Genomic DNA, 24,907 nt, shown 5'->3' on the forward strand with positions numbered 1-24,907 from the left:
CGGGCTCTTTTTTGGTTCCATATGAACTTTAAAGCAGTTTTTTCCAATTCTGTGAAGAAACTCATTGGTAGCTTGATGGGGATGGCATTGAATCTATAAATAACCTTGGGCAGTATAGCCATTTTCACGATATTGATTCTTCCTATCCATGAGCATGGTATGTTCTTCCATTTGTTTGTGTCCTCTTTGATTTCACTGAGCAGTGGTTTGTAGTTCTCCTTGAAGAGGTCCTTTACATCCCTTGTAAGTTGGATTCCTAGGTATTTTATTCTCTTTGAAGCAATTGTGAATGGAAGTTCATTCCTGATTTGGCTCTCTGCTTGTCTGTTACTGGTGTATAAGAATGCTTGTGATTTTTGCACATTAAAACCCCATCGTCTCAGCCCAAAATCTTCTTAAGCTGATAAGCAACTTCAGCAAAGTCTCAGGATACAAAATTAATGTGCAAGAAACTTTTAAACTTCAGGTAGAACTGTGCTTTTTCCAAATGTATAGAAAGCATAGTGCCTAATACATGGTAGAAACTCATCAAATAATTTTTAAGTTATTCTACTTTTCATATTTAAAGATGAAAAATATTGGAGATTCTCCATCAATCAGATTATAAAATTATTTATACTGGAGAAATTTCTTATACCATATTTTTTATTTATCAGAGAATTGATGCTAAAAAACAATAAAACTATGCCACAAAAAAAACCCAGTAATATTGAGTAGTGCAGTAAAGCCTGGATAGCTAAGTCTAACTAGGTACATTAATTGAAATTACTGGAAAATTTATTCATACATTTAACAAGTGTTCATGGAGCACTTACTATGTCATAGGCATTGTGTGCTAGGCTTCTTGCTCTCATAGAGTATACATTCTAGAGGGAGAGCGAATTAAATAAACCAATATATACTATGTCAGGGAGATAATTGCCTTGAAGACGAATAAAATGAGATATTGGGATAGTAGGCAATTAGTACAAATGTTTTCATTTTGTATGAGGAGAGCAGGAGCAGGAAGGGAATCTCTGAACAGGGGATGTTTGAGCTGAGACACAGGACATGGAGGATGGCTGGGGGAACTGTGTTCCTGAGAAAGGGGAAATCAAGTGCAGAGGTCCTAACCTGGGAACACGATGGGTATGTTCAACAAACAGCAGCTTAGACTGGGGAGATGGGATGTAGGGAATTGGGGCTCTGTGAGTGAGGGGAATCACCTAGGAGATGAGGTCAAGAAATGGGGCATCAGTGTGCCATATGAGGAAGCAAGGCCTTAGAGACTGTGGGAGGAATTTGGGAACTACTCTAAGAGACATGAGAAGGCATTAGAGAGTTTAGAACAGAGGACTGATTGCATTAAGTTGGTTATTAACTCTAACTGCCTTGGGGAGAATAGGCTGTTCTAGGGCAAGTGTGGCTTGGGGAGATAAAGTTCAAACAAATGTAACTTTTTGTTTCCTTGAAATATGTAATAAAGTAAAGCTACCTATTCAGGGAGTTTGTCCAAGTAATAGCACTGACAGATCTACTATAATAAATAGATGATATTGATTTGTAATTAGCAAAGTAACTATTCATACAGAAATCATTCAGTTGACGCTAGTTAACTAATCACTCCTCATGCAATCTTACTCTTGTATTTGATGAACTTTGTTTTGAAGCCAGTGCAATATGAAGTGTGCTGTCCCTCCTCAGCAGGGACAAATTACCACAGATTATTGAGATCAGTCTCCTTAAAATTAATGTTATTATAACATTCTGTTATAAAGAAAGAATTATATCACAGATATTTTTGTGGAGCTTTTAGGAACTGTTGGAGTGCTTTAAATTTATAACATTGTGTGTTCCCCCTAAATGTTCATGGTTGGAAAACATCTAATTTTATCCAATATTTAAAAACTTTTTTGGCAGTGAGATTCATAGGGCAGAAGTTACAGAATGATTTCATTTTGGAAAATAAGTGAAAAGTAAAGATAACACATGAACCCAGCAAAATACTCCATTTTCTTGATTTTTTTTTTTTTTTTTTGGCCAATATCTTTGTCATGAGGGCAGACCATGATGTATTATTCCATCCCCGCCCCCAGCATTTGCAAACCACCAGTCATTTCCTTAGGGACCTTAACAAATGGAAGCATTGAATTCTCTTCAGTCAGTGGTGCCTCCCACCTGGGAAAAAGACAGCTCTGTAATTGAATCCCAGCATATGCATTGTCATCCCTCCTGCCTGCTCTCCTGGTGCTACAGCAAATTAAAAGATCTCCAAGGCTCAGCCTGCCTCCCAGCTGCCAGCCCCTGGTAGACATGAGGGAGCCAGCAGGGACCAGGTGGAGCAGTTTTGAGTTGCACTAAACACACGGCACAAGGAGATTGGCCATAACTTCCCAATTGAATATTTATGCCAGCCCCGTTTCTCATCTTGCTCTTGGCACTGAACAGAGTGCTGAGCTCCTGCTGATTTCAGGGGTGCTGCATTGTGTTTGGATCTGCTCTGTGAAGTATTACACCAGATGAGAAATGGGCCCAAGTTCCTATCACTAAGATGACTGGTTGACTTTTTTTCTTTTTATTTTTTTCACGGAGACTATCATGTTGTAGTATCAAAAGTTGGGGGCAGTGAGGGAGTTTCCTGACATCTCCTGACACTGCTGTTCCATGAATCGTACACAACTTCAACCACTGCTTGCCATGGAGTGGAACTTTAATGGCTCCTATTCAGGGACAGACAAATACACTCTGATTGGTGTATTACTGCATTTTCATCTTTTTTTTTTTTTTTTTTTTTAAGGTTTTATTTTTGTTTGCTAAGGTCAGGCACTTATCACAGGGCCCTCTCATCACATTTCACATTCTGATCCCTCGTGGCAGGTGCTAACTTCCTTGCACTCAAACTGAATGGGTTGGGTAACCTCATAAAGATACAGAATGTCTTGGCAGAGAAAGGAAAGGACTACAGAATGCCTGTCTGTGGAAGAGTCTCAGTGTTATTTAGTTATTAGTTAGCCCTGTAAACCCGAGAAGATATTTGGAAACCCGTCTACACACACCCATTAACTTTTTCTAGGTGGTGGATCACAGACGTAAATTCATGTCCCTGATTCCTAATCCATATTGTTATCTAATAAAAGCACATTCCTTATGTAGATTTCATCATGAAATTTGCTTTAAAAATCATTCTCTTCAATTGTATTTTTGTATAACATAGTAAACTATAGATCAGTGAACCATTGAACTTCTTGTGAATTGCTGATTCTAAAATGAAATTCTCAAATGATTAAATTTAAATACTTAGGAGGCAGTGATAATGAGAAGCCAATGTAAGTTCTGTAGGCAAAAGACATGCCAGAGTAACCTCATAGTCTTCTATGACAGCAGTACCAGAAAGGAAGAGGAAAGACATGCATTACACTTAGCACACACAGAATTCAGCAAAGTGCATGCCAGAGGCTCAGATATTTATGAGAAAAAGACAGAAATTAGCTCAATAACTATTCCTGATGAACTGATATAAATCTGAGGTATACCTCTAGTGCCCTCTTTAAAATCTTCCCCTGGCATTGCGCTTTTCAACATGTTTATTTATTTATTTATTATTTTTTTGAGATGGAGTCTCGCTCTTTAGCCAGGCCGGAGTGCAGTGGGGCGATCTCGGCTCACTGCAACCTCCGCCTCCCAGATTCAAGCGATTCTCCTGCCTCAGCCACCCAAGTAGCTGGGACTACAGGCATGTGCCACCACACCTGGCTACTTTTTGTATTTTTAGTAGAGACGTGGTTTCACTGTGTTGGCCAGGATGGTCTCCATCTCTTGACCTCATGATCCGCCCACCTCGGCCTCCCAAAGTGCTGCGATTACAGGCATGAGCCACCGTGCCCGGCCAACATGTTTATTGTGAGGGCACTGAGGGCATGCTAAGAAAGTTTATAGGTGACATAGTAACTTCACTGGGAAAGAGGATATTAAACAGCAGAGTCAGAATCTGACAGACAGGCTGAAACAATGGACTCAAGTCCAACAAGATAGCATTTAGGAGAAACACATGAAAAGGTGTTCACTTGGGCCCAAATAGCAACTGCATGTGTGGTGAGTGACTGGGAGGACACAGGGCTCTCAAGCATCACGTGGGACAAAGACTTAGGAATTTTGATGACTGGATTTAGGCATGAATTAGGACTGCACAGTGTCTGAGGATAAAGCTAATGTACTCTTCAGGCTACACTGACAAGTGAGAGTTGCAATAACCTTGAACTATCTTGGACCACAACTGCATGACTGTGGGGACCACCGTTAAAGAAGAATCCTAGAGATCTTATTGAAGAGAACGCTAGGAAGATAAAAGAGTTTGAGATGGATTCAGCGGACTGAGGGAACTGAAGATGCCCTTCCTGAGAGAGAAAAAGCTCTTGGGCAGGACAGGTCATTGATGTGTGAACGACTGTTATATGAAAGAAGGTTTAGACTTGACCCATGACAATAGATGAATTTTCTTGGACCAAAGTTCCAGGAAAGCCATGGATAGAAAACTTCCTAGTAGTGTAAGTTATCTGAAAATTAAAGGGCTGCCTCTTAAGAAAATGATTTTCTTGACACTACAGGTTTTCAAATAGGCAAACCAGGCTGTTTTATTGTCTGTGTTTTAGAAGTGATTGTAGTAATAAAATTTATGAAGATGCACTATAGGCCAAACTTTGGATGATTTTTTTGTGTGATCTTTAATTCACACGCTAGCCTCCCAGAGGATATTATTATCTCCAGTTTTGAGACTAAGGTCCCATGACTGGTAAATGAGGCAGAGTTTAAAATTCAGGTTTTAGTTGGCAGTAGAGACTCTTAACACTGCTGTCATAGCCTTAAGCACAATACACTATTTTGCATTTGAGGACATTTTATGTCCCTTCAGAACTGGAAATCCAATCATTTTAATAGGTTACTACCTTTTTTTTTTGTACATTATATCAATGCTTTGCTCTTGTTGGTATGACATTCTAGTATTGGAAAAATCTAGATTTGTTTATCCTCTGAACAGTTTGATCTTTACTGGTAGAGTTTTTTCTTAGAAAAACATTGATATGTTTCTTAGTATAATTGATGGCATTAAATGTTTAGATTGTGGTCTTACGGCTTTATTTCACCACTTGCTACAGAAAAATAATTTCCTGCTTCATTAATGATGATTTGAACTGATCTGACAGAAACTGAATCCTGTGCCATTCAAATAATGATTGGAGCATCCATTGGATTTTTGTTTATTTCTTTGTTTTCTGATTAAGGGGAAACAAAATTTTAGGGAAATGCTAAACAAAAATTTAGGGAAATGCTTCTGGTTTTTGGAAGCATTTATTCACATTTCTTGGGGGTGGAGGGAACTGACATGTTTTAAATTTGTTAGAGCCATAGTGAACAAAAGGGAAGAGTTGCAGGTCTCAAGTCTAGAGCTGTAAGCCCTGGAAAGGAAAAATTGTAAAAGTGTCCAGAGAACAGTGTGTTCACGGCTTTACTTTCTGTTACTCCGAGGCCTGAGGTCACCCTGGCAGATGGGTCACTTACACTGCAAGCACTCATGCTGGCCTCGGGGACAGGCATGAGGTCACTGGCACATTGCAGGAACAGCTTCCTTTCTTTATGCTTACCCCGCTTTCCTGGTCCTTGTTAAGGGTCTTCTTCTTGCTGCGGTTCCCATCTGTGCAGCTGACCCCAGTTCTGACTGTATCTGGGGAAATGGGTTGGTGAGGGCCTCCTTCTGGGACTCTCTGTCCACCTGATCAGTGATATAGACACTGTGCAGTGGAGAGGAGCCACGTCTGCCTGCCCGCCTGCCAGCAGAGTCACTGGCTCAGGGCTACAAACTGTGACAAGTGGTTTTTGGATCCTAATCTGAAATATGTTGGTTTAACATGACCTGGCATTGTTACCTGATGTTTTTAAATACCCGTACTTTTTCCAGAAAGTGGGAACTGATACACAGCAGTGGCATGCCCTACTAATTTTCATATGATCTAAATTGATCAGGGTACTTCATTACTTTTGTTATTCCACAATATCTTTTTCCTCTCTGCCTCTTAAGCGCACACCCACGTATGCACACACACAGACACAGACACACACAAACATGCATGTGCACACACACACTCCCCTTACTCACTTGGGAGATCTAACACTGCACGTAAAAATATTGAAACTTACAGGCTGGGTGCGGTGGCTCATACCTGTAATCCCAGCACTTTGGGAGGCTGAGGCAGGCGAATCAGGAGGTCAGGAGTTGGAGACCAGCCTGGCCAAGATGGTGAAACCCCATCTCTACTAAAAATACAAAAATTAGCCGGGCATGGTGGTGTGTGCCTGTAGTCCCAGCTATTTGGGAAGCTGAGGCAGGAGCATTGCTTGAACTCGGAAGGCAGAGGTTGCAGTGAGCCAAGATCGTGCCATTGCACTCCAGCTCTGGGTGACAGAGCAAGACTCCATCTCAGGGGAGAAAAAAAAAAGAAAGAAACTTCCACATGCATTTGCATCAGAGAACTAATCCCATCTCCCTTTACCTAGCCCCTCCTTTCCTGCCTAGCCTGTGGGAATCTTTGAAGATTCTTTGTATTCTAAGAACTGTCCCAAGAACATAGCAGATACTCAAGCAGTGTTTGCTGAACTAGACTACATTTGACTCCAAGTAACCAAATGACTTCATCTACATTTTTTTCTATTCCTTTTATTCATTAGCATCCACTAAACATACTACACTATTCTAGGAATAGGGGGAAAAAATCCATGAACAAATTAGAAAACAGTCCTACCCTCATGGTGCCTCACACTCTAATTATGTGAATAGAAGCTATTGTTGTTATTCTTACTTTTCAGGTAAGGAGAATTGAGGCTTATGTCACATAGGAAAAAAAATTATGAGCAAGTCTTTCCCTTAAAATCATTCTGATGGTCAAATGCAAATTTACTTTTTTGGTGGACTCTTGAGAATGTGGGAAATAGACCCATGTCCACTTTATGCAAAGAGAAAAAGGTGGCATGAGAGTGGGAGTCTTTGAACGTCAAGGATGCTTTTGCATTCCTTGGGTTGTGAACAGCTGATGGAGTCAACCTATAAATAAGCAGAACCATGACTCATTACCAGGATCTATACAGAATGAATCATGGCTTCTGAGTTAGAGTAGACTCTAAAGTGCACAGTTGTAAGGCTTCCCCTTTCTTGGGTTTGAAGAGGATATTTCAAACTGTTAGAAAGAAATTCCATCTATGCTACAGAAAAATTGCAGGAAAAAAAAACACAGAAACTAGTTGCATGTCTTTACATTTTCTTTCTTTTCCAAGTTTTTGTGTTTATGGCTAAGTTCATTTTTTATATTGTCCAGAAAGATGCTAATATTCAAATGGCCTTATGACATAAGGACCACTAACAAGGGGTTGAAATAAACATCCTGGAAAAAAAAGATGACTACCTTTAAATATTATTAACAGTGTAAACTTGGCAGAGCAGATGCTTATATTGACTTTAGTAACCATTGAAAACTATTCAAAATGTTTTATTTCAGGGATGTGCATCCTGATTGTGATTTCACAGTGTGAATGAAATAAAGTCACTTAAATTGCTAGAAACAGTGTGAGCTCTGCATCAGATAAACATGAGTTCAAGTGCTGGTGCTGCTACTTTCTATCTGTGTGACCTTGGGACTACTGTGTATCCTCTCTGAGCCTCAATTTCTTTATCTACAAAATGTGGAAAATAATATGTATATTAATATGTCATTTTATGACGAGTTGATGGGTGCTGACGAGTTGATGGGTGCAGCACACCAACATGGCACAAGTATACATATGTAACAAACCTGCACATTATGCACATGTACCCTAGAACTTAAAGTATAAAAATAATAATAAAAATGTCATTTTAAAGATTAAAGGTGATAGTATATATGAGAAAAACCAAACACAGAATATGTCATACTGTATTAGTCCATTTTCATACTGCTGTAAAGAACTGCCCAAGACAGGATTATTTATAAAGGAAAGAGGCTTAACTGACTTACAGTCCCGCATAGCTGGGGAAGCTTCAGGAAACTTATAATCACAGCAAAAGGCGAATGGGAAGCAAGGCACCTTCTTCACAAGGTAGCAGGAAGGAGAATGAATGCAAGAGGAACTACCAAACACTTATGACACTATCAGATCTTGTGAGAACCCACTTACTGTCTTGAGAATAGCATGGGGGAGACCATCCCCATGACTCGATTACCTCCACCTTGTCTCTCCCTTGACACATGGGGATTATGAGGATTATGGGGATTACAATTCAAGATGAGATTTGGGTGGGGATACAAAGCCTAAACCATATCACATACAGTATGTATACAGTAAAAACTGGTACCCATTAATCATTTTCTGTTGCTGAAACCTAAGGTAAAATTTATATATTTTACATTCTGTATAAATTGGAATTAAAAAGAATCTGAAGTGTCGCAATTAAATTAATCACAAAGCATATAAAAGGAAATATGGGAATATTTTCACTATATTCTTAGTAGCAATAGTGTATCTCTGTTCTCTGAAGACTCTTAGTTTCAAGAAACATTGACCCACCTAAATGAATTCAAGTGTAAGTAACTAAATTGTAAATATCTAGATAATTGCATTTTGGTTTCCTGTGGACTGGAATGTAAAATGCCAAGATTATTTTTATTTTAAGGTTTTTGTTTTTCAGGGGCAACATTTTCTGTTTCTTCTTTGTGGTGTGTGCGCCATCCTTTTATTCCTGACCAGTGTTCCTTCTTTACTCATCTTGTATGTGGTCCAGATTGGCTGTGAGCCCCTACACTACTTTGTGGCTTCAGTGATATCATTGAACAGATACCTCCCCCAGGATCCCTTATTCGAATTCATCAAAACCCAGCTAAGAATTTCTGAGGATGTTTTCTAGAATCTTTAAGTTTACATTAATTTCTGTCTGTTCCACTTTATGGACACTTACTATACTTTAAATTTCTATTCACAGGACCCTGCTTTGTCATTTACATGGTAAACTCCTTGAGGGTCGGGTCATGTTGTCTTCACTCAGCAATCCTAACACCTGTGACACTGCTTTACATGTAATAAGCAACCATTAATTTGTTTGATCATTTAAATTAAAAGTCTTTGGGTTGGGCGAGTCTAGTAGAAGATAATGACATCACGAGCATTTAGCATTTACTGTAATTAAGTCTGTTATCGGGGTGTGCTACAGATACTACTTGGTACTGTTTTTGAGCTCATCTTTGTTCTTGGATTTCACCTCTTTTTCTTCTGTTTGTTCTATGGTTGGCAAATCTTCTGATTCCTGACTGCTGTTTAAACTAATTTCTCCCAGTTTTTCACACTGAAATTCACCCTGTCACATTCACATGCTTGATTTCACAGCTGTTTTCTAAGATGGTTATGGCTTACACACCATTTCAGTCATTCATTTATTACTCAAATGTTTCTTGAGAAACTACTTTTTCAGGCAGCTTTGCAGGCAATAAGGATACAGCAGTGAATCTTCAATAGATTCACTGGAATGAAATAATACAAATTAAAATCAGCAAAGGAAAAAGGCATATGGGGCAGAGTTCAGGAGAAACCGAGAGTTCATTTCCAGTTGTCTTCTGTCCAGAGTTGTACAAATAGCACTTATTTGTCCCTGCAACAATGTGTAACAGTACATGCAGAGTGTTGCCAACAGCAGATGCTCATCCAAGCCTTAGTGCCCAGGGGTCACTATTATTGGAGGTCAGTTATATAAACATGTCTGACCACCCATGTGGCTGATCTTCATTACTGTTTTTAGCCCCTTCAGAAGTCAGACTGATTCTGCGTGTCCCAAAGCCCCCACCAAGAATCACATTGTTAGCATCATTGTTAGCATAGAGTGTCTGGTGTGGCCCAGGGCTCCAGCTAAACACAGGTACTCTTATAAGTTAAGATATTCCAAGGGCTTAAAGGTTATCTCCCAGGAATTGGTCAAGGGACAAGCCTTTCTTTTGAATGTGCTGAGTTTGGACGATTCACTTTTTACTGCGCAAGGGCTAACCTCACTTATTTTCTTTCTTCTCTCAAGGACCAAGCCCTGTGCTATCTAAACAATTGTTTCCAACGTTGTTTTCTTAGTTTTAGTTTTATAGTGGCAATATTAGGTCCCAGTTACTCTATCATAGACAGGAATTATAGTCAAGTAATCTGAAAAACTCTTTATAAAATGTTATTTCATTCTTATTACTTTCTTTCTGTGCTTTTGAATATATTCTATAATGTGCCTGTATAAAAATGTACATAATTCGTTAGCACATATAAATGACACCTAAATAAATATGTACACATATTTGAGGTGCTTACTCTTTTTATTCAATTAACAATCTAGTAGTTTGGAAGCTACTGAATTTGACAACTGTTTATTTGCATCTTTTAACAGGAAGGGCACTTCAGGAGTTAACAAAGATAAATGAAAAAGAATCTTGTTATCACAGACATCCTGTGGCAGCTTTTTTTTTCATTTGTTTTCTAGAAAAACGTATACACAAATGACAATAAATTAAGACAGTATGAAAAGTGCTGCAGAGAAAGGTAAAAATAATATGACAAAAATATGACAGTATGACCAGGTCACTTCTGGTTTTGAGGACCAGAAAAAGCTTCATGGAGAAGGTAGCATTTCTGAGGTATTTAAACATTGATTAAGATGGTTTTCAGGAGCTATCAGACAAGAAAGATGCTGTACAAGCTAAAATTATGAAGGGGAAATTGTGACAATAGTAAAATAATCATTTTTGATACAGGAAACTGTATAGTAGATGATTACTTGAAGATAAAGCTGCATGGAGAGCTATGAATGTCTGGGTAAGGCATTGGGACAGAATAGTACTCATTATATTTGTAAAGAGAAGACATATAATAAGAGCTAAGTTTGGATTTCTTGGAAATCAGATATAACTTTATTTTTGTTTCCCTCTATGCGTTTCTTATGATTGGCTTTAATAAAGCATTCTCTTATTTTCAGAATTTGACTATGATGTGTTTAGCTGTGCTTTTTCTTTTTCCTGTTTGATGTTCATGGTACTGTAAGGCTCTTGGGTTGATGTTTTTCATCAAATTTGGGGAAATTTTGGCCATTACTTATTCCAATATTATTCTGTATCGTTCTCTTTCTCCTGGCTTTTTTTTTTTTTTTTTTTTTTTTTAATAATACTACACAGGTTACTTATGCTCGATTCAGTTGCCACTCCCACTTTTTTCCTCCGTGCTTCAGTTTGGATAATTTGCATTGGCCTAGCTTCAGATATCCTGGTCCTTTCTTTCGCAATGTCCAATATGCTGTTAAGTCCACTCAAATAATACTTATGTAATGTATTGTTGTTTTCATTCTAGAAATTTTATTTAGTTCTTTTTTAAGAGTTTCCATTTCTTCTCCATATGCAATATAGAGATACACACTGTTATAAAGTTTCAGTGCCGCAAAAGAAATAGCACTTAAACATAAAATTTTATTTTTAATTCTCAGCAAGGCAATGTACTTCTATAGGAGGGTGCACCCTTACAGATGGAGCAATGGTGAGCACAAGAGAGGACAAGAGAGAAAAAGGGGCTCTTATCCCTGACACACGTAGCCCCTGCTGCTGTGTCTTTCCCCTATTGGCTAGGGTTAGATGGCTAAACTAATTCCGACTGGCTAATTTAAAGAGAGTGACAGGTTGAGTGGTCTGGTGGGAAAAAATGGTTATGCAGGGTGGAGAATGAGTCAGGGCAGAACAGGTAGCTGGCAATCGGAATGAGTTGGTGTGGAGCAGGTGATTGAAATGCATCAGGGTGGAGCAGGTAATCGAAAAAGGTTGCCTTATGAGGAAGTTAAGTTTAAAAGTAGAAGGCAAAGAATGGAACGTACTGACATATTGATTCTCTGAAAAGAAATTTAGAACTCATATCTAACAATACATATATATTTATATATTATATACATACATGTATTGATCTATATATGACAGATTATATATGGCATATATGTATATATTAATACCTGTATATGGCATATAGATATTTATATACCTTGTGTTTGTATCTTTTCCTATAAGTTACTTAATATATTCACATTAGTTTTAAAATCCTTATCTGCTAGTTTCAACACTTGGGTCATATACAGGTCTGCTTTTATTTACTGTGTTTTCTGTTGACTAGGAGTCACATTTTTCTGCTTTTTGTTAGGTCACAAAATATTTATAATGTTCTGAACATTATATACAATAAATCAATAGAGATTGAAGCATAATTTTTCTTTTGTGTTTTATTTCCCCAAAAAGTGGTAGTTCTTTCCTCTGGCAGTTAAGGTAAGGATCTGTTCATTGAGACCCTTCCTAAAGTTGTTGAGCTTCACTGGAGCTGGACTGTGATTAGCCCAACTTCCATCCCTCTGAAAAATCACTGCTTTGATATTTCAATATTTGAACTGGAGAGGCATTGACTGAAGTTATAATGTTGTAGTTAATATTTTTATTTAGTACTGGCAAGGTCCTTATATGTGTAACTTTGGTAAATTCACTCATTAGTTCCAGTAGTTTGGGGACTTGGGGGATGACTTTCCCAGAATTTTCTCTATAAATCATTAAATCATTTGTGAATTAAAGTTTTTTTCTTTCTAAACTTTGCTTATTTTATTTCCTTATTTTTGTCTGGTATTGGCTAAGATTGCTAGTAGAATATTGTGGTGAAGTAGGAAAAGCAGATATCTTTGACTTGCTACCGAAATAATTCAGTATTTCATCATTGAATATGATATAAGCTATAGATTTTTCAAGAGTGCTTTTATCAGATGGAGGAAAAATACTTCTTTTCTTAGTTTGCCAGGAGTTTGTATCATGAATGGATGATGAATATTATCAAATTTTTTTTGTACTCATAGAAATAATATGTTAATATATTGAATTACATTGATTTCTACATGTGAAATCAGCTTTACATTACTGGCATAAAGCACACTTGGTCATTATTTTTTTCTATTGCTGGGTTTGATTTGAGAATATTTTAAATATTTTCTCATCTATGTTTATAAAAAATATATATCCATATTTTCTTCTCTTAAAATTGTCCCTTTCTGGTTTTGGGGTTAGGGTAATTCTCATCTCCTACTATGAAATGAAAAGTGTTTCCATCTATTTTTTCTGAAAGAATTTGTAAAAAAAATTATTTAAAAAAATTTTTTTAAGTAATAGTAACAAAAAAGTTTGCTAGTATTTATTAATCGAACCATATGACCCTGGAGTTTTTTTTTGATAAATATTTAATTATGAATTCAGTTTTTTAATCAATGCAGGACTATTTAGATTTTCTATTTTAATTGGATCAAGTTTTGTAAATGTATCTTTCAGGAAATTCACTGATTTTGTGTGTCTTTGAATTAATTGGCATAATATTGTTTATAATACTTCCTTATTACCCTTTTAAAATCATCAGTATCTCTCATGATCATCTTTTGGATTTGTAAATTTTCTCTATTGTTCACAGATTTTGTTTCAATTATTTCTACTCTATTGTTTCCTTCTACTTACCTTCTGTTTAATTTCCTTTTCTTCCTCTAGTTTCTTAAAGTGGTCACACATTTTAAATCCTTCTTCTTTTCTAATATAACCATTTAAAGATATGAACTTCTCATTAATCACTACTTTATTTGCATACCACAGTTTTATTTGATATCTTTTCATTATTTTGTTCTAAATATTTTTTATATTTACTTGTGTTTTTTTTTTCTTTGGTTCACAAATTATTTAGAAGTGCAGTGTTTAATTTTCAAATGTTAGGGATTCTTAATATATCTTGATTGCTTTCTAAATTAATTCATTGTGGTCAGATACCATAACCTGTAACATTTGAACTTTAAAATCTATCAATATTTACTTTATAGCCCAGCTATAGCCCAGGTTTATCCTTTGGTAGATGTTCCATGTGCACTTGAAAATAGTGTGCCTTTTATCATTACTGGGTATTAGTGTCCTGGAACTGTCAATTAGGTCACATTGGTGATAACACTCTCCAAATTTTACATGTATATTTTTTAAAATTTATTTTTGTCTACTTTTCTTCTGTTGGTTACTCTGAAAAGTGTGTCATAAAAGCTCCAACTATGATCATAGACTTATCTGTTTCTTCCTTTAATTCTGTCAGTTTTTGCTTCATGTATTCTGTAACTCTGCTTGTAGGCACATGTTATGTCTTCTTGAATAATTTATTGTTTTTCATCGTTTTCCAATTCCTTTCTTTATATTTGCTAATAGTCTTCATCTTGAGGCCTGTTTTATGTGATGTAATATTAGCTTGACCATCTTTCTTATGTTAATTATTTGCGTGGTATGTCATTTTCCATTATTTGACCCTCCACCTAATTGGGCCTTAATCACTTTTCAGGTTCCCAGGATGCAGATGCTGAAGTATTTCCTGTAGGAGTTTATTTGGGTTGTGCTCTCAGTATTAGTTCCTTTTGAGGGGCATGAAAGAAGCAGGGCTGGATTAAGAGATGTTGATCTGTAGTACTGTTGCAACAAAGGTCTCAGCTAGTCTTATCAGAGGTCCTAGACTATGGTAACCCTTAGGATAAGAGGGAATAGTCATTTTACCCCTCCACTGACCAGTCAGTAGATGAGGGCTGCCCTCAGAAAGAGTGTGCTCTTGGGCACAGTGACCTTCTTTAGTTGAGGGCAAGTCTTGGGAAGGAACTCAGTTGAAAGCTGCCAGTTGGTAACACTCTGAGCAGCTATGGGAATGAGTTCTTCAGGATGTCTGGGCAGTGTACTATAGTAGCACAATATGCTGATATTTAAAGTGCTTCTCTCGTAGATCCTCCGTAGTTAGGTCTTGGTTGTATAATCTAATCTGACCATAGTTGGCTGTTCATTGGAGTGTTCAGTTCATTGATATTTAGTGTAATCATCCATGTGTTTGAGTTCGAGTGTGCCATCTTGCTTTGTGTTTTCCATTTTTTCATATCTATTCTTTGTTTCCTTCCCTCTTTTTGGCTTCTTGGGGTTAATCGAATTCTTTAAAATGCTATTTTAATCGTTCTGTTCGCTTTTTGTTATACCTGATGGTATTTTTCTTAACATTTAACGCTGCGGATTATTGCATGTACCCTAAACATAACCTCTTATCCAAATTTAATATAACACCTCATGCCAAATGAAAGAACCTCGAAAAATATAATTTCACCTCACTTTTTGCTATTGTTGTCACATATTACATCTGTAAGTCCCTGTATATAATGCAATTATTTTGGCTTCAATAGGCTGTCTTTCATGAATTAAGAGAAAAATAAAAGATAATCTCTTATCTTTACCTATATATTTACATTTATGTTATTCTTAATTCTTTCCTGTAGGTCTAAGTTTTCGCCTGATATATTTTCTTTGATCTGAAGGTCTTCCTTTAGTATTTGCTATAGTTCAGGTTGTTGGTGAGAAATTCTCTCAACTTTTATTTATCTTGTATGTTTCTTTCTTTCATGAAAGCATGTGTAGCTTCTTTGGGCTACTGCACAGTTCTTTTTCCTAGTTTCCTTTTCTTTTTTTCTTTTTCCTTTTTTTTTTTTTCCTTTTTTTTTTCCGTGATGGAGTCTGGCTCTGAGGCCCAGGCTGGAGTGCAGTGGCGCGATCTCCGCTCACTGCAAGCTCCGCCTCCCGGGTTGACGCCATTCTCCTGCCTCAGCCTCCGGAGTAGCTGGGACTACAGGTGCCCGGCACCAAGCCCGGCTAATTTTTTTTCATATTTTTAGTAGAGACAGGGTTTCACCGTGTTAGCCAGGATGGTCTGGATTTCCTAACCTCGTGATGTACCCGCCTAGGCCTTCCTAAATGCTGGGATTACAGGCGTGAACCACCGCGCCCAGCCTCTAGTTTCATTTTCAAAAGATGGTCAGCCCTTCAAGAATCACAGTTTTATTTTATCCCAATTGTAGCACAATCTCTGGAGCAAACATAAGCCAAAGCCCTATTCCTGAATTTACACTAAAAGTGTTACAAAACCAGCTCTCAGGGCTTGGGCTCATTTTTTGGCTACCTGGGTCAACAAGGTCAGCTGGAAGCTTCCGTTTAATTTTGAGTTCACACTTTATTTCTAGCTACTGATTTCTTCATTATTGGTGGCAGGGATTGCCAAATTTGGGGAATTAAACATTTTCAGCTCTCTAGTGTGTAGCTAAGGTGATCAATTTAGGAGGGTGGGTATGTATATCAGCTTAAATTGCCAAGATGACAGAAGTTGCATTTTTTCTTACAGTATTATATGGGACAGTCATAGGATTATTTTTTGTTATTTCTATATGTAAGTAATAACATGATATGTTTTATTTTTGTATTAGTAATAACATGTTTTCCATATTATGTTATAATATGTTATAATAACATGTTATATTATTACAAACAGGTTATGAGGCTTAACTTACTATGGAAGCTTTTCTTATTTATGTATGCATTTGTTTGTATGTGTGTTTGTTTCTAATGAACTGGCATGTTCATCTGGTTGACCAAGTCTTAGATACTGGTTTTAATTATCACCGTGAGATCACGTGGTCAATAGAATAATATTTGTAGTCTATTAAAAAATAACTGCTGCAGTTCCAACTCTTCTCTGCTGCTTCCTGCTCTACCAGGTCTATGGACATGCAGGACCTAGCAAGTCCTCATACTCTTGTTGGAGGTGGTGATACTCCAGGTAGCTCCAAACTGGAAAAATCTAATCTCAGCAGCACATCGGTTACTACAAATGGGACAGGAGGTAAGTGTACTACCCTGAAGATACCCAGAATCGTATTTCAATGTTTGCTTTAATTTTACTTCTTAGGGATCTGCTAATAAATAAATATCTTCTTATCAATAACACAAATCAGCATTATATCTAAGGTATATATAATTAATATTGATTGTTTTGATGATTTTCTTGAAATTTTTGCTCCTCCTCTATAGCTGGGAACTTTCACAGAGAATAGATAGCATTGAGCAACATTTCAAGGGCCTTGAGCAAGGCTTTCTTTTTGTATTTGCCCTTGTAAATATTCCACAAAATTTAGAAATTGAGGCCAAAGGATTTCCACCCTGGTATTAGCAAAAATTTCTATATGTGTTGTGTGTGTGTACACACAACTTTTTGGTTTTATTTTGAATTATAGAGAAAGGTTACCTCAACATTTTTCTTAAAAATATTTTTTCTTTAAAGTGCTTTATAAAAAAAGCCACACATATGGTTTTGGAAATACAAAAATACTAATATCTGCTGCATTTTCTTTTCAAACAGAATAACACCTAACATTTATTTAAAAAGGAATTGCATTTTTTTCAGATAATTTCTCATTCTATTATTCCATAATTATGCCACAGCATATGGCAACAATAATAGCTATTACTTCAGATATTCTGCTTTATTATTTTTATAAAATGTATTCAACTTGTCAGAAAATGTGATCCAATTTTTGTATCAGAATGTGTATTTATAGAGAGATTATGTACACACTTATATATAGACTGTATTTTAAATTATTCACAATTTGAAATTTTGTAGATCCATCTAGCCAATAAATTTAGAATTATATGACATTTAATTTGTAAAAACTATATGGTCAGATATTAGCATTTGCCACATCATATTTTCTTTTAAATTTTAAATAAATATCTATGAAATTGATACACCTCTTCCCATTTATTTTAGAATAACGATGGCATCTAAAATTTTCTTTGTAAGGTTGTGTGCATTGCAGCTTACCTGTATTTAATAATGTTTTACACCAGTTCCCTTGTAGATTAACATTTTCCTTGTTTATGATGTTTATTTGTCTCTAAACATGCATCTGTAATTTCATCTAATTATGCAGTTGCAAATGTATAGAATATTTAGTGATGAAAACTAGAGGAAGGTACATTTAAACCTTAAAGTGGGTACAAATAATAAAATTTAAAAACTCAAGCACTCTAGAACCAGACTGGTGAAGTTCACTAATCATCATATGCATACATTTGAACTGAAACAAACCTGATAAACTAAAATGTTAAAGTCATGCAGTACAGTTACAATTTTGGCTAAAAGTTCAGAAACCAGTGCAAGCATTGAAGATTATTCATATCAGCAGGCATTCAGACAATGAACTTTTATACTGTTCCTGTTCTTAGGGGACAACATGACTGTTTTAAACACAGCAGACTGGTTGCTGAGTTGCAACACCCCCTCTTCTGCAACAAGTATGAGAGATGCTGGTACACTGCATGTGTTTGGGTGTGTGGATTTGCCCCTCTGGATTGCTGTCTGTTGCCATGTCTATGTTTGCATCTCTTTTCTGTGTTCAGTACTGAAAAAGGAAAAATGAACATGCCTTTTAGTTGTTTATTGACAGCAGTTGGTTATGATGTTTTATCAATTTGTATTCTTAGATTTTTTTTAGGTCAGTAGTATTCTTTTCTTAAATGTTTCATAATTTCACCTAAATGATGCATATATTAGTTTTATCACTATTTATCAGTTTTATTACATGATTAATTTTGCCCAACAACTGCTATGTCAAATAGAGCAATTGAAGCAGAGTGGCCATGCATACAAACTTAATCACCTTCGTAATCCATAAACTTTCATAATTTAAATTAAATTCTTAATAAAGCAAAAGATATTTTCTACTCTACAGATTTTGAGAATTATTCCAATGTATATAAAGTAACATTAATATTCAGTATCCCCTCACCTTAAAAAATTGTCAGTGGTGAAAGCTATACATTTAAAATTAGATATTAATACTGGCTTTTAAATTTTTTTGTACTATGGATATTAACTACATTCATACTTACACACATATGAACAAACTTTCTCTTAAATCAAACGCTAATAACTACATTCATACTTACACACATATTAACAAACTTTCTCTTAAATCAAACGCTAATATGCTAAAAAAAATCAAATAAAACAAAGCCATCACATTTTTGTGGCACCACCCAGTTGTAAAATCAAAAAGGAGCTCACGCCTGTTGGAAATGTGCATCACAAACAAACAGTTAGAATAGGCACAGTTTGGCTGGACCTTGCTCTATCTCCGACTAAATTAGAATATATGATCAGTGAAGAAAAAGTACTTCAATATGCTCATTATTTGTATTTGTATCATTTTAGTTTTAATTTTTTCAATTTTATTCTTAAATATACTTCTCATACTTAAAAATATGTTGCTAGAATTTAGATACTGTTAATTCTATAGCAGGGTCTTTTTTTGTAAAGGGCCAGATAGTAAATATTTTTGGCTTTGTAGGTCACATGTCTGTGTTTCAGCTGCTCAGCTCTGCCATCATAGTGCAAAAGCAACCATAGAAAATATGTAAATAAATAAGCGTGGCTATGTTCCAGTAAAACCTTGTGAGCCCTAAAATTTAAATTTCATATAATTTTCATGTATCATGAAATATTGTAATTTTGACATTTTAAACATTTAATATGTAAAAAAATGTTCTTAGCTTACTGGCTGTGGTCTGTTCTCAAATAGTGTTTAACACAAGCAACATTAAAATAGTGTATATGTGCAGTAAATAGTGATTTACCTCTAATCTCAACCAGAAACATTTTTCTAAGTGGTAAGCATCAAATTTTCCTGGTTCTTAGTGTCAGTGTTAAAACTCGTGAGGCCATGGGAGAAAAACAAGGAGTTGTGTTGTCAGGGCCACCATGAATCTGGATCTTAGCACTACTCTTACTGGCTGTGTCACCTTGAGGAAGTTACTTAAGCTCTCTGAGCTTCAATTCCTTTCTATAAAAGGATGATAATAATACTTCTTGGCACAACTTTTGTCTTAGATAATGTATATAAATTGCTTAGCAATAAATATCAGTATATCTTCCTTTCTTTAATTAGTAATGCAATAATAGGCAAACGCTTTTTAAGGAAAATGAAAATGTGCATTGTGTTAACAGACTCTCCATTTGGTCAGATAAATTTATTTGCATTTAGAAATGTGTAAACTGGGCTAAAGAAAGCAAACTTTTGGTAACAAAATGTTAAACTTTGCCTATTAATAATGTAGCCCTGGTAGCGTATTATATGAAACTTTTAATGAATTTCAGTGACTTTTTTTTTTTTTTTTTTTTGAAATGGAGTCTCACTCTGTCGCCCAGGCTGGAGTTCAGTGGCACAATCTCTGCTCACTGCAAGTTCCATCTCCCAAGTTCATCCTATTCTCCTGCTCAGCCTCCCGAGTAGCAGGGACTACAGGCACCCACCACCATGCCCAGCTAATTTCTTATATTTTTAGTAAAGATGGGGTTTCACCATGTTAGCCAGGATGGTCTTGATCTCCTTGACCTCGTGGTACGCCCACCTCAGCCTCCCAAAGTGCTGGGTTTGCAGGCATGAGCCACCATGCCTGGCTGAATGTCAATGACTTTTTATGGTGGGCATTTGTGACACAGACTAAGCATTTGTTGTGTGATCTCTTCTATTAAGAATAAACTATTTTATTTTCAATTCTTGGTTTTTATTGTTGGAATTGTAGCACTTCATAAAATTATGATAAAACAAAAGGCAAAAGAAAAGAACTAATTTAATAGCTTTTCAAGATCATTCCAATAACTTGAGATGTTCAAAAAGATTATTTATTTATTTATTTATTTAAGACAGAGTCTCACTCTGTCTACTAGGCTGGAGTGCGGTGGCGCCATCTTGGCTCACCACAGCTTCCGCCTCCCAGGTTCAAGTGATTCTCCTGCCTCAGCCTCCTGAGTAGCTGGGACTACAGACACACACCACCACGCCCACCAGGATAATTTTTGTACTTTACTTAGTAGAGGCTGGGTTTCACCATGTTGGCCAGGCTGGTCATGAACTCCTGACCTCAGGTGATCTGACTACCTAGGCCTCTCAAAGTGTTGGGATTACAGGCATTACACCACACCGGGCCTATTTTTTTTTAATTGATATAAGTTGATAGTATCACCTTTAGATTTTATCATACTACATTGGTGCTCTTTAAGTATGTTGCAATATTCTTGAAAGTACTTTAAGGTGTTTCCCTACCTTAATCCTTGTTATATAATTACATCTGCAGATTTATGTGGAATATAGATTTTCCTTTGAAATTTTAGCACTTGTAAAATTATTAAAGTGTAAAATATGAAGATAGCATAAATGCAAGATTACCTTAGCAAATAAAGCACAGGTCAGGCCTTGTGAGCTGTCTGCTCTCTGTTGTTGCTGTTTAGCTCTGCTGTTGTTGCACAAAAGCAGCCATACACAATACCTACACAAATTAACATGATTGTATTTAAATGACTTATGAACACAGAATTTGAATTTCATTAAAATATTCATGTAACAAAATATTCTCCTTTTGATGTTTTTCAGTCATTTAAAAAGGTAAAAACCATTCTTAGCTTAAAACCATACAGAAACAGGCCATGAGTCAGATTTGGCACAACTCCTGATATAGATCTATATGCGTATACATAAGTTATGTTGTACATATAAGAGTGCATGCCAATCATATGAATCTTTACTTCCAGATGTAGGTAATTCCAGATTCTAATTTGCTTAATGGTGTCAGGATTCATGATGAACTACACTTTATATACAAAAATACTTAGATCTATTGGGAGGGCTAGGGCAGGATCTAAAAGAGTAAATTTTCACTTTCTCACTTAATTGAAGTGTATCAAGTTCCTATTATATGCCAAGTTCTATGCTAGGAAATGGGAACCCAGTGACCTAAAGAACACGATACCAGCCATCCAGGAACCAAAAGTCTAGCAGAGGGAGGCAGACATGAAAATAATGAATGCCATAATGTGTTCAAGGTGGATGAACAGTGGAGGGAGGGAATATTTGATTCTACATGGAGATTAAGAAATGACTTCAAAGGAAAAGTTTGGGGGAATAGAAATCAGACATTCTGATCAGCTTTATTGTTTTTTTTCTATATTTGAAATCAATATAGAAAAGAATCTTCTAGAATTTTTACTGTAGAGACAATTGACTCACATATAATGAATTAGTATTTGTGCAGTAGAGCTACCGACTGCTGTGGGTCGGTTCTTTGTAGAGTTTTTTTTTTAGAGTAAAAGTCATAAATAGCCTCATCAAATTATTTTACAAAATTAAATACTTTATGGGTAGTTAGGAATGAAAGACACTTGGTAATCATAGGTTTCTGAATGAATATATTGATTCAAATAAGCATAAATCATAGGCTATACTGATTATTAAAACCAGTAGGCGATACTTTTACTGCTTCCCTGCAGTGTTATAAATTGTAACTTTCCTGATCTAACTTTCTGAAATTCTTTGTAGAAACTAGGCTGTCAAAAGCCTCTGTATGTGCTTTTTGGGGTTCAGAAATAAGTGTATGTGGAATTACATATATGTAGTTTTTTAAATGGACACCTTAAACTGGTGCACACACACACCTTAATCTATGTTTAAACTACACTGATTTATGAAGATGAAATGTAAGTAAGTTATGTGGGTTACCTTTCGAGGATGAAGCCTGAATTGCAACAAATGAATATGAACTTTGAGTTATGATCATAAAACAGACTTTCTCTAAAAGTAATTAATCGACATTAATGTTGTACTTAAATTCTAAAGACAATTTAAGGAGACAAGAGTAAGATTGCTTTAAAAATAAGTATATGGCAGTAGGGATGAAGGTTGGGATGTGAAGACAGGAAATCTGTGACTTAGTAGCCATTACTGATACCTGACAATAATCATATATGACCTTAATTCAGTCTATACGTAAGAACTATTTTTAAAGCTAAAAAAATGGAAAAGCCAATCGTGTACTTATTTATTTTTACTATTTGACTCTGTCAAAAACATCCAAGTTGCAAGTAGCTAACTAGTGGGGAGCTGGGCCTGACAGTACAAGAATTTCTTAACAGTTCTGGACAAAATGCTATAGAAAGTAATTTTATGCCACTTTTAGCAAAATGAGCTGTGACTCACTTACTTTGAAGATACAGAATAATAATCCCACAAAACTCCTCAACCTGGGACTTTAAAATATCATTGTTTCCTTTGAAATCAAAACATTTTGTGTGTAAGCTTGCATTTGGTTAAGAAATATGGTGCTTGTCTTCTATAGAAGGATTTTGCTTCCATCTTATTGCATGTAATGAATTTGGATGCTGTCCTGAAAATAAATTAAAAGCCCCGTTTAAACATCATGTTAATTTAAGAAAAACAAAATATAGCTTAAAAATACATTTGAACAGTTAAGGAATAGACACTGATAATTATTTGGAATAAGGACTTTTACAAATTAATAGTAATAGGACTACTAATTTTTGTCTTACTAATGACCATGTCTTACTTACTAGTAATTTGTCTTACTAATGAACATTTTTCCAATAGTGTCTTGCATATATTTAATGAAAAGCTAAGTTTCCTGCCACTAGAAAAATATATAGTAGATGTAATTTAAAGTGCAGAAACAAAAGCAAGATAAAAGAAAACAGCATACATTTCATATGTATTTGTAGCTTCAGTGAAAATAACGTAACTTTTCCAAGCTTTATCTATAATTATTTTATAATGTTTATACTAGTTAACTGTTACATAAATATCAAGATAATACTTTTTTGTATTCTAACATGTTTTAATAAATCAGCTAATAATATAAGGAGTGTCTATTCACTTCTCTATTTGAGCTTTCTACTGCTGAAAAAATAGTTATTTCTTATTACCTAATATTACTGCATTTTATTTAGAAAAATCAAACCAAAATAACTTTGAGACTTACTTCGAGCTGGAGCGGTGCCTGTTAGTGGTCACTTAATGTGAGTGCAGTTTATTTTCCGTGACAGAATAAATGTTTTATTTCCACTTTTCCCTTTTGTTCTACCCTTACTTGCATAGGAAAAACAGTTTTACATTGACATGCACCACTTCCCCCAAACGTTAGCATCCATTTTGTTGAATTATTACTTTAAAATTCACGCATTTTTTTAAAGCTAATACATTGTGCTTTTTACTCCTCTCTTCATATACTTTCCCAGGGATGCCTTTTCTCAGTAAAATGAACCTCTTTGTCTGTCTTTGACTAAAGGCAAACCTTTAAAATTTTAATGAGAGATGTTTCCAGTATAATGAATTAGACCAAAAACTCGCTCTCTCCTTCCTCTTCTTTCTCCTTTTGACCTCCCTAAACTTTCAAATTAAAGAGATTATAATCAAAACCAATACTAAGCTTTTGAAATCAGGTCTAAGAGTTGAAATTCAAAGTAGCAAAACTAATCTTCATGTCTGGCTTCTAGATGAGTTTTGTTAGACACAGCTCACATTCTACCACCTCCATTCACAAGTAAAATCTGTGCTGCTATTACTATAATGAAGCTACTTTTGCAACTATTGTTCATAGATACAGATATGCATACATAGGAATTTCGCTGCAAGTAGAAGTCAGAAGCTCTGATAAACTGTTTCTTAGTTTTGCTGAAGGCTTTGGGCCATGCCTTTTTGTCATAAATGTTAGAAGTCAAATGTGAACATTGCATGAGATGGAGTAGCCTTTATACCCATCTAGATTATACTCTGCATTATCTTCATACAGGCAAGAGGAATTCTTGGTTAGCTAATGCTGCCTGAGAGGCAGTATGGTTTAGAGTTTGGATTCTGAACACGCACCACTTGGTCTCAAATTCTAGCTCTTACAAGCTTTGTGACTGGGGAAGTTATTTAACCATTTTGTGCCTCAGTTTCCTTATCTGAAAAATGAAGATGATGATATTATCTACTGACTGTTGAGAGCAGTAAATCAGTTAATAGGTGTAAAGGGCAAAAGCAGTGCCTGGAATGTATCAAGTGCCTTTTAAGGGTGTGCTGTTACTGTTACCTAATTTCAAATTTGCTACTTCTTGTTGTCTTTTAAAATATCCCATGAGGAAGAAATGGGATAAAAAATCCCATGAGGAA

The 24,907-nt window shown here is 35.8% G+C and overlaps 1 protein-coding gene across 8 annotated transcripts in view; it reads left to right on the top strand.

Moving 5' to 3' along the window:
* EYA4 (EYA transcriptional coactivator and phosphatase 4) overlaps window positions 1-24,907 on the top strand; it is a 291,807-nt gene that overhangs the window by 195,363 nt on the left and 71,537 nt on the right. For 5 of the 8 annotated variants that reach the window (XM_023230726.1, XM_023230727.1, XM_031935543.1 and 2 more), the window contains one exon: window positions 16,625-16,749. In XM_023230726.1, the coding sequence (XP_023086494.1) occupies window positions 16,625-16,749 (125 nt within the window). Of the gene's footprint in view, window positions 1-16,624; window positions 16,750-18,134; window positions 18,204-24,907 lie in introns of all 8 variants that reach the window. The other 3 variants (XM_023230723.2, XM_023230724.1, XM_023230722.1) reach the window with 1 other exon arrangement.

The sequence above is a fragment of the Piliocolobus tephrosceles genome, chromosome 5, assembly GCF_002776525.5.
Source record: "Piliocolobus tephrosceles isolate RC106 chromosome 5, ASM277652v3, whole genome shotgun sequence".
NCBI classification, from domain to species: Eukaryota; Metazoa; Chordata; class Mammalia; order Primates; family Cercopithecidae; genus Piliocolobus; species Piliocolobus tephrosceles.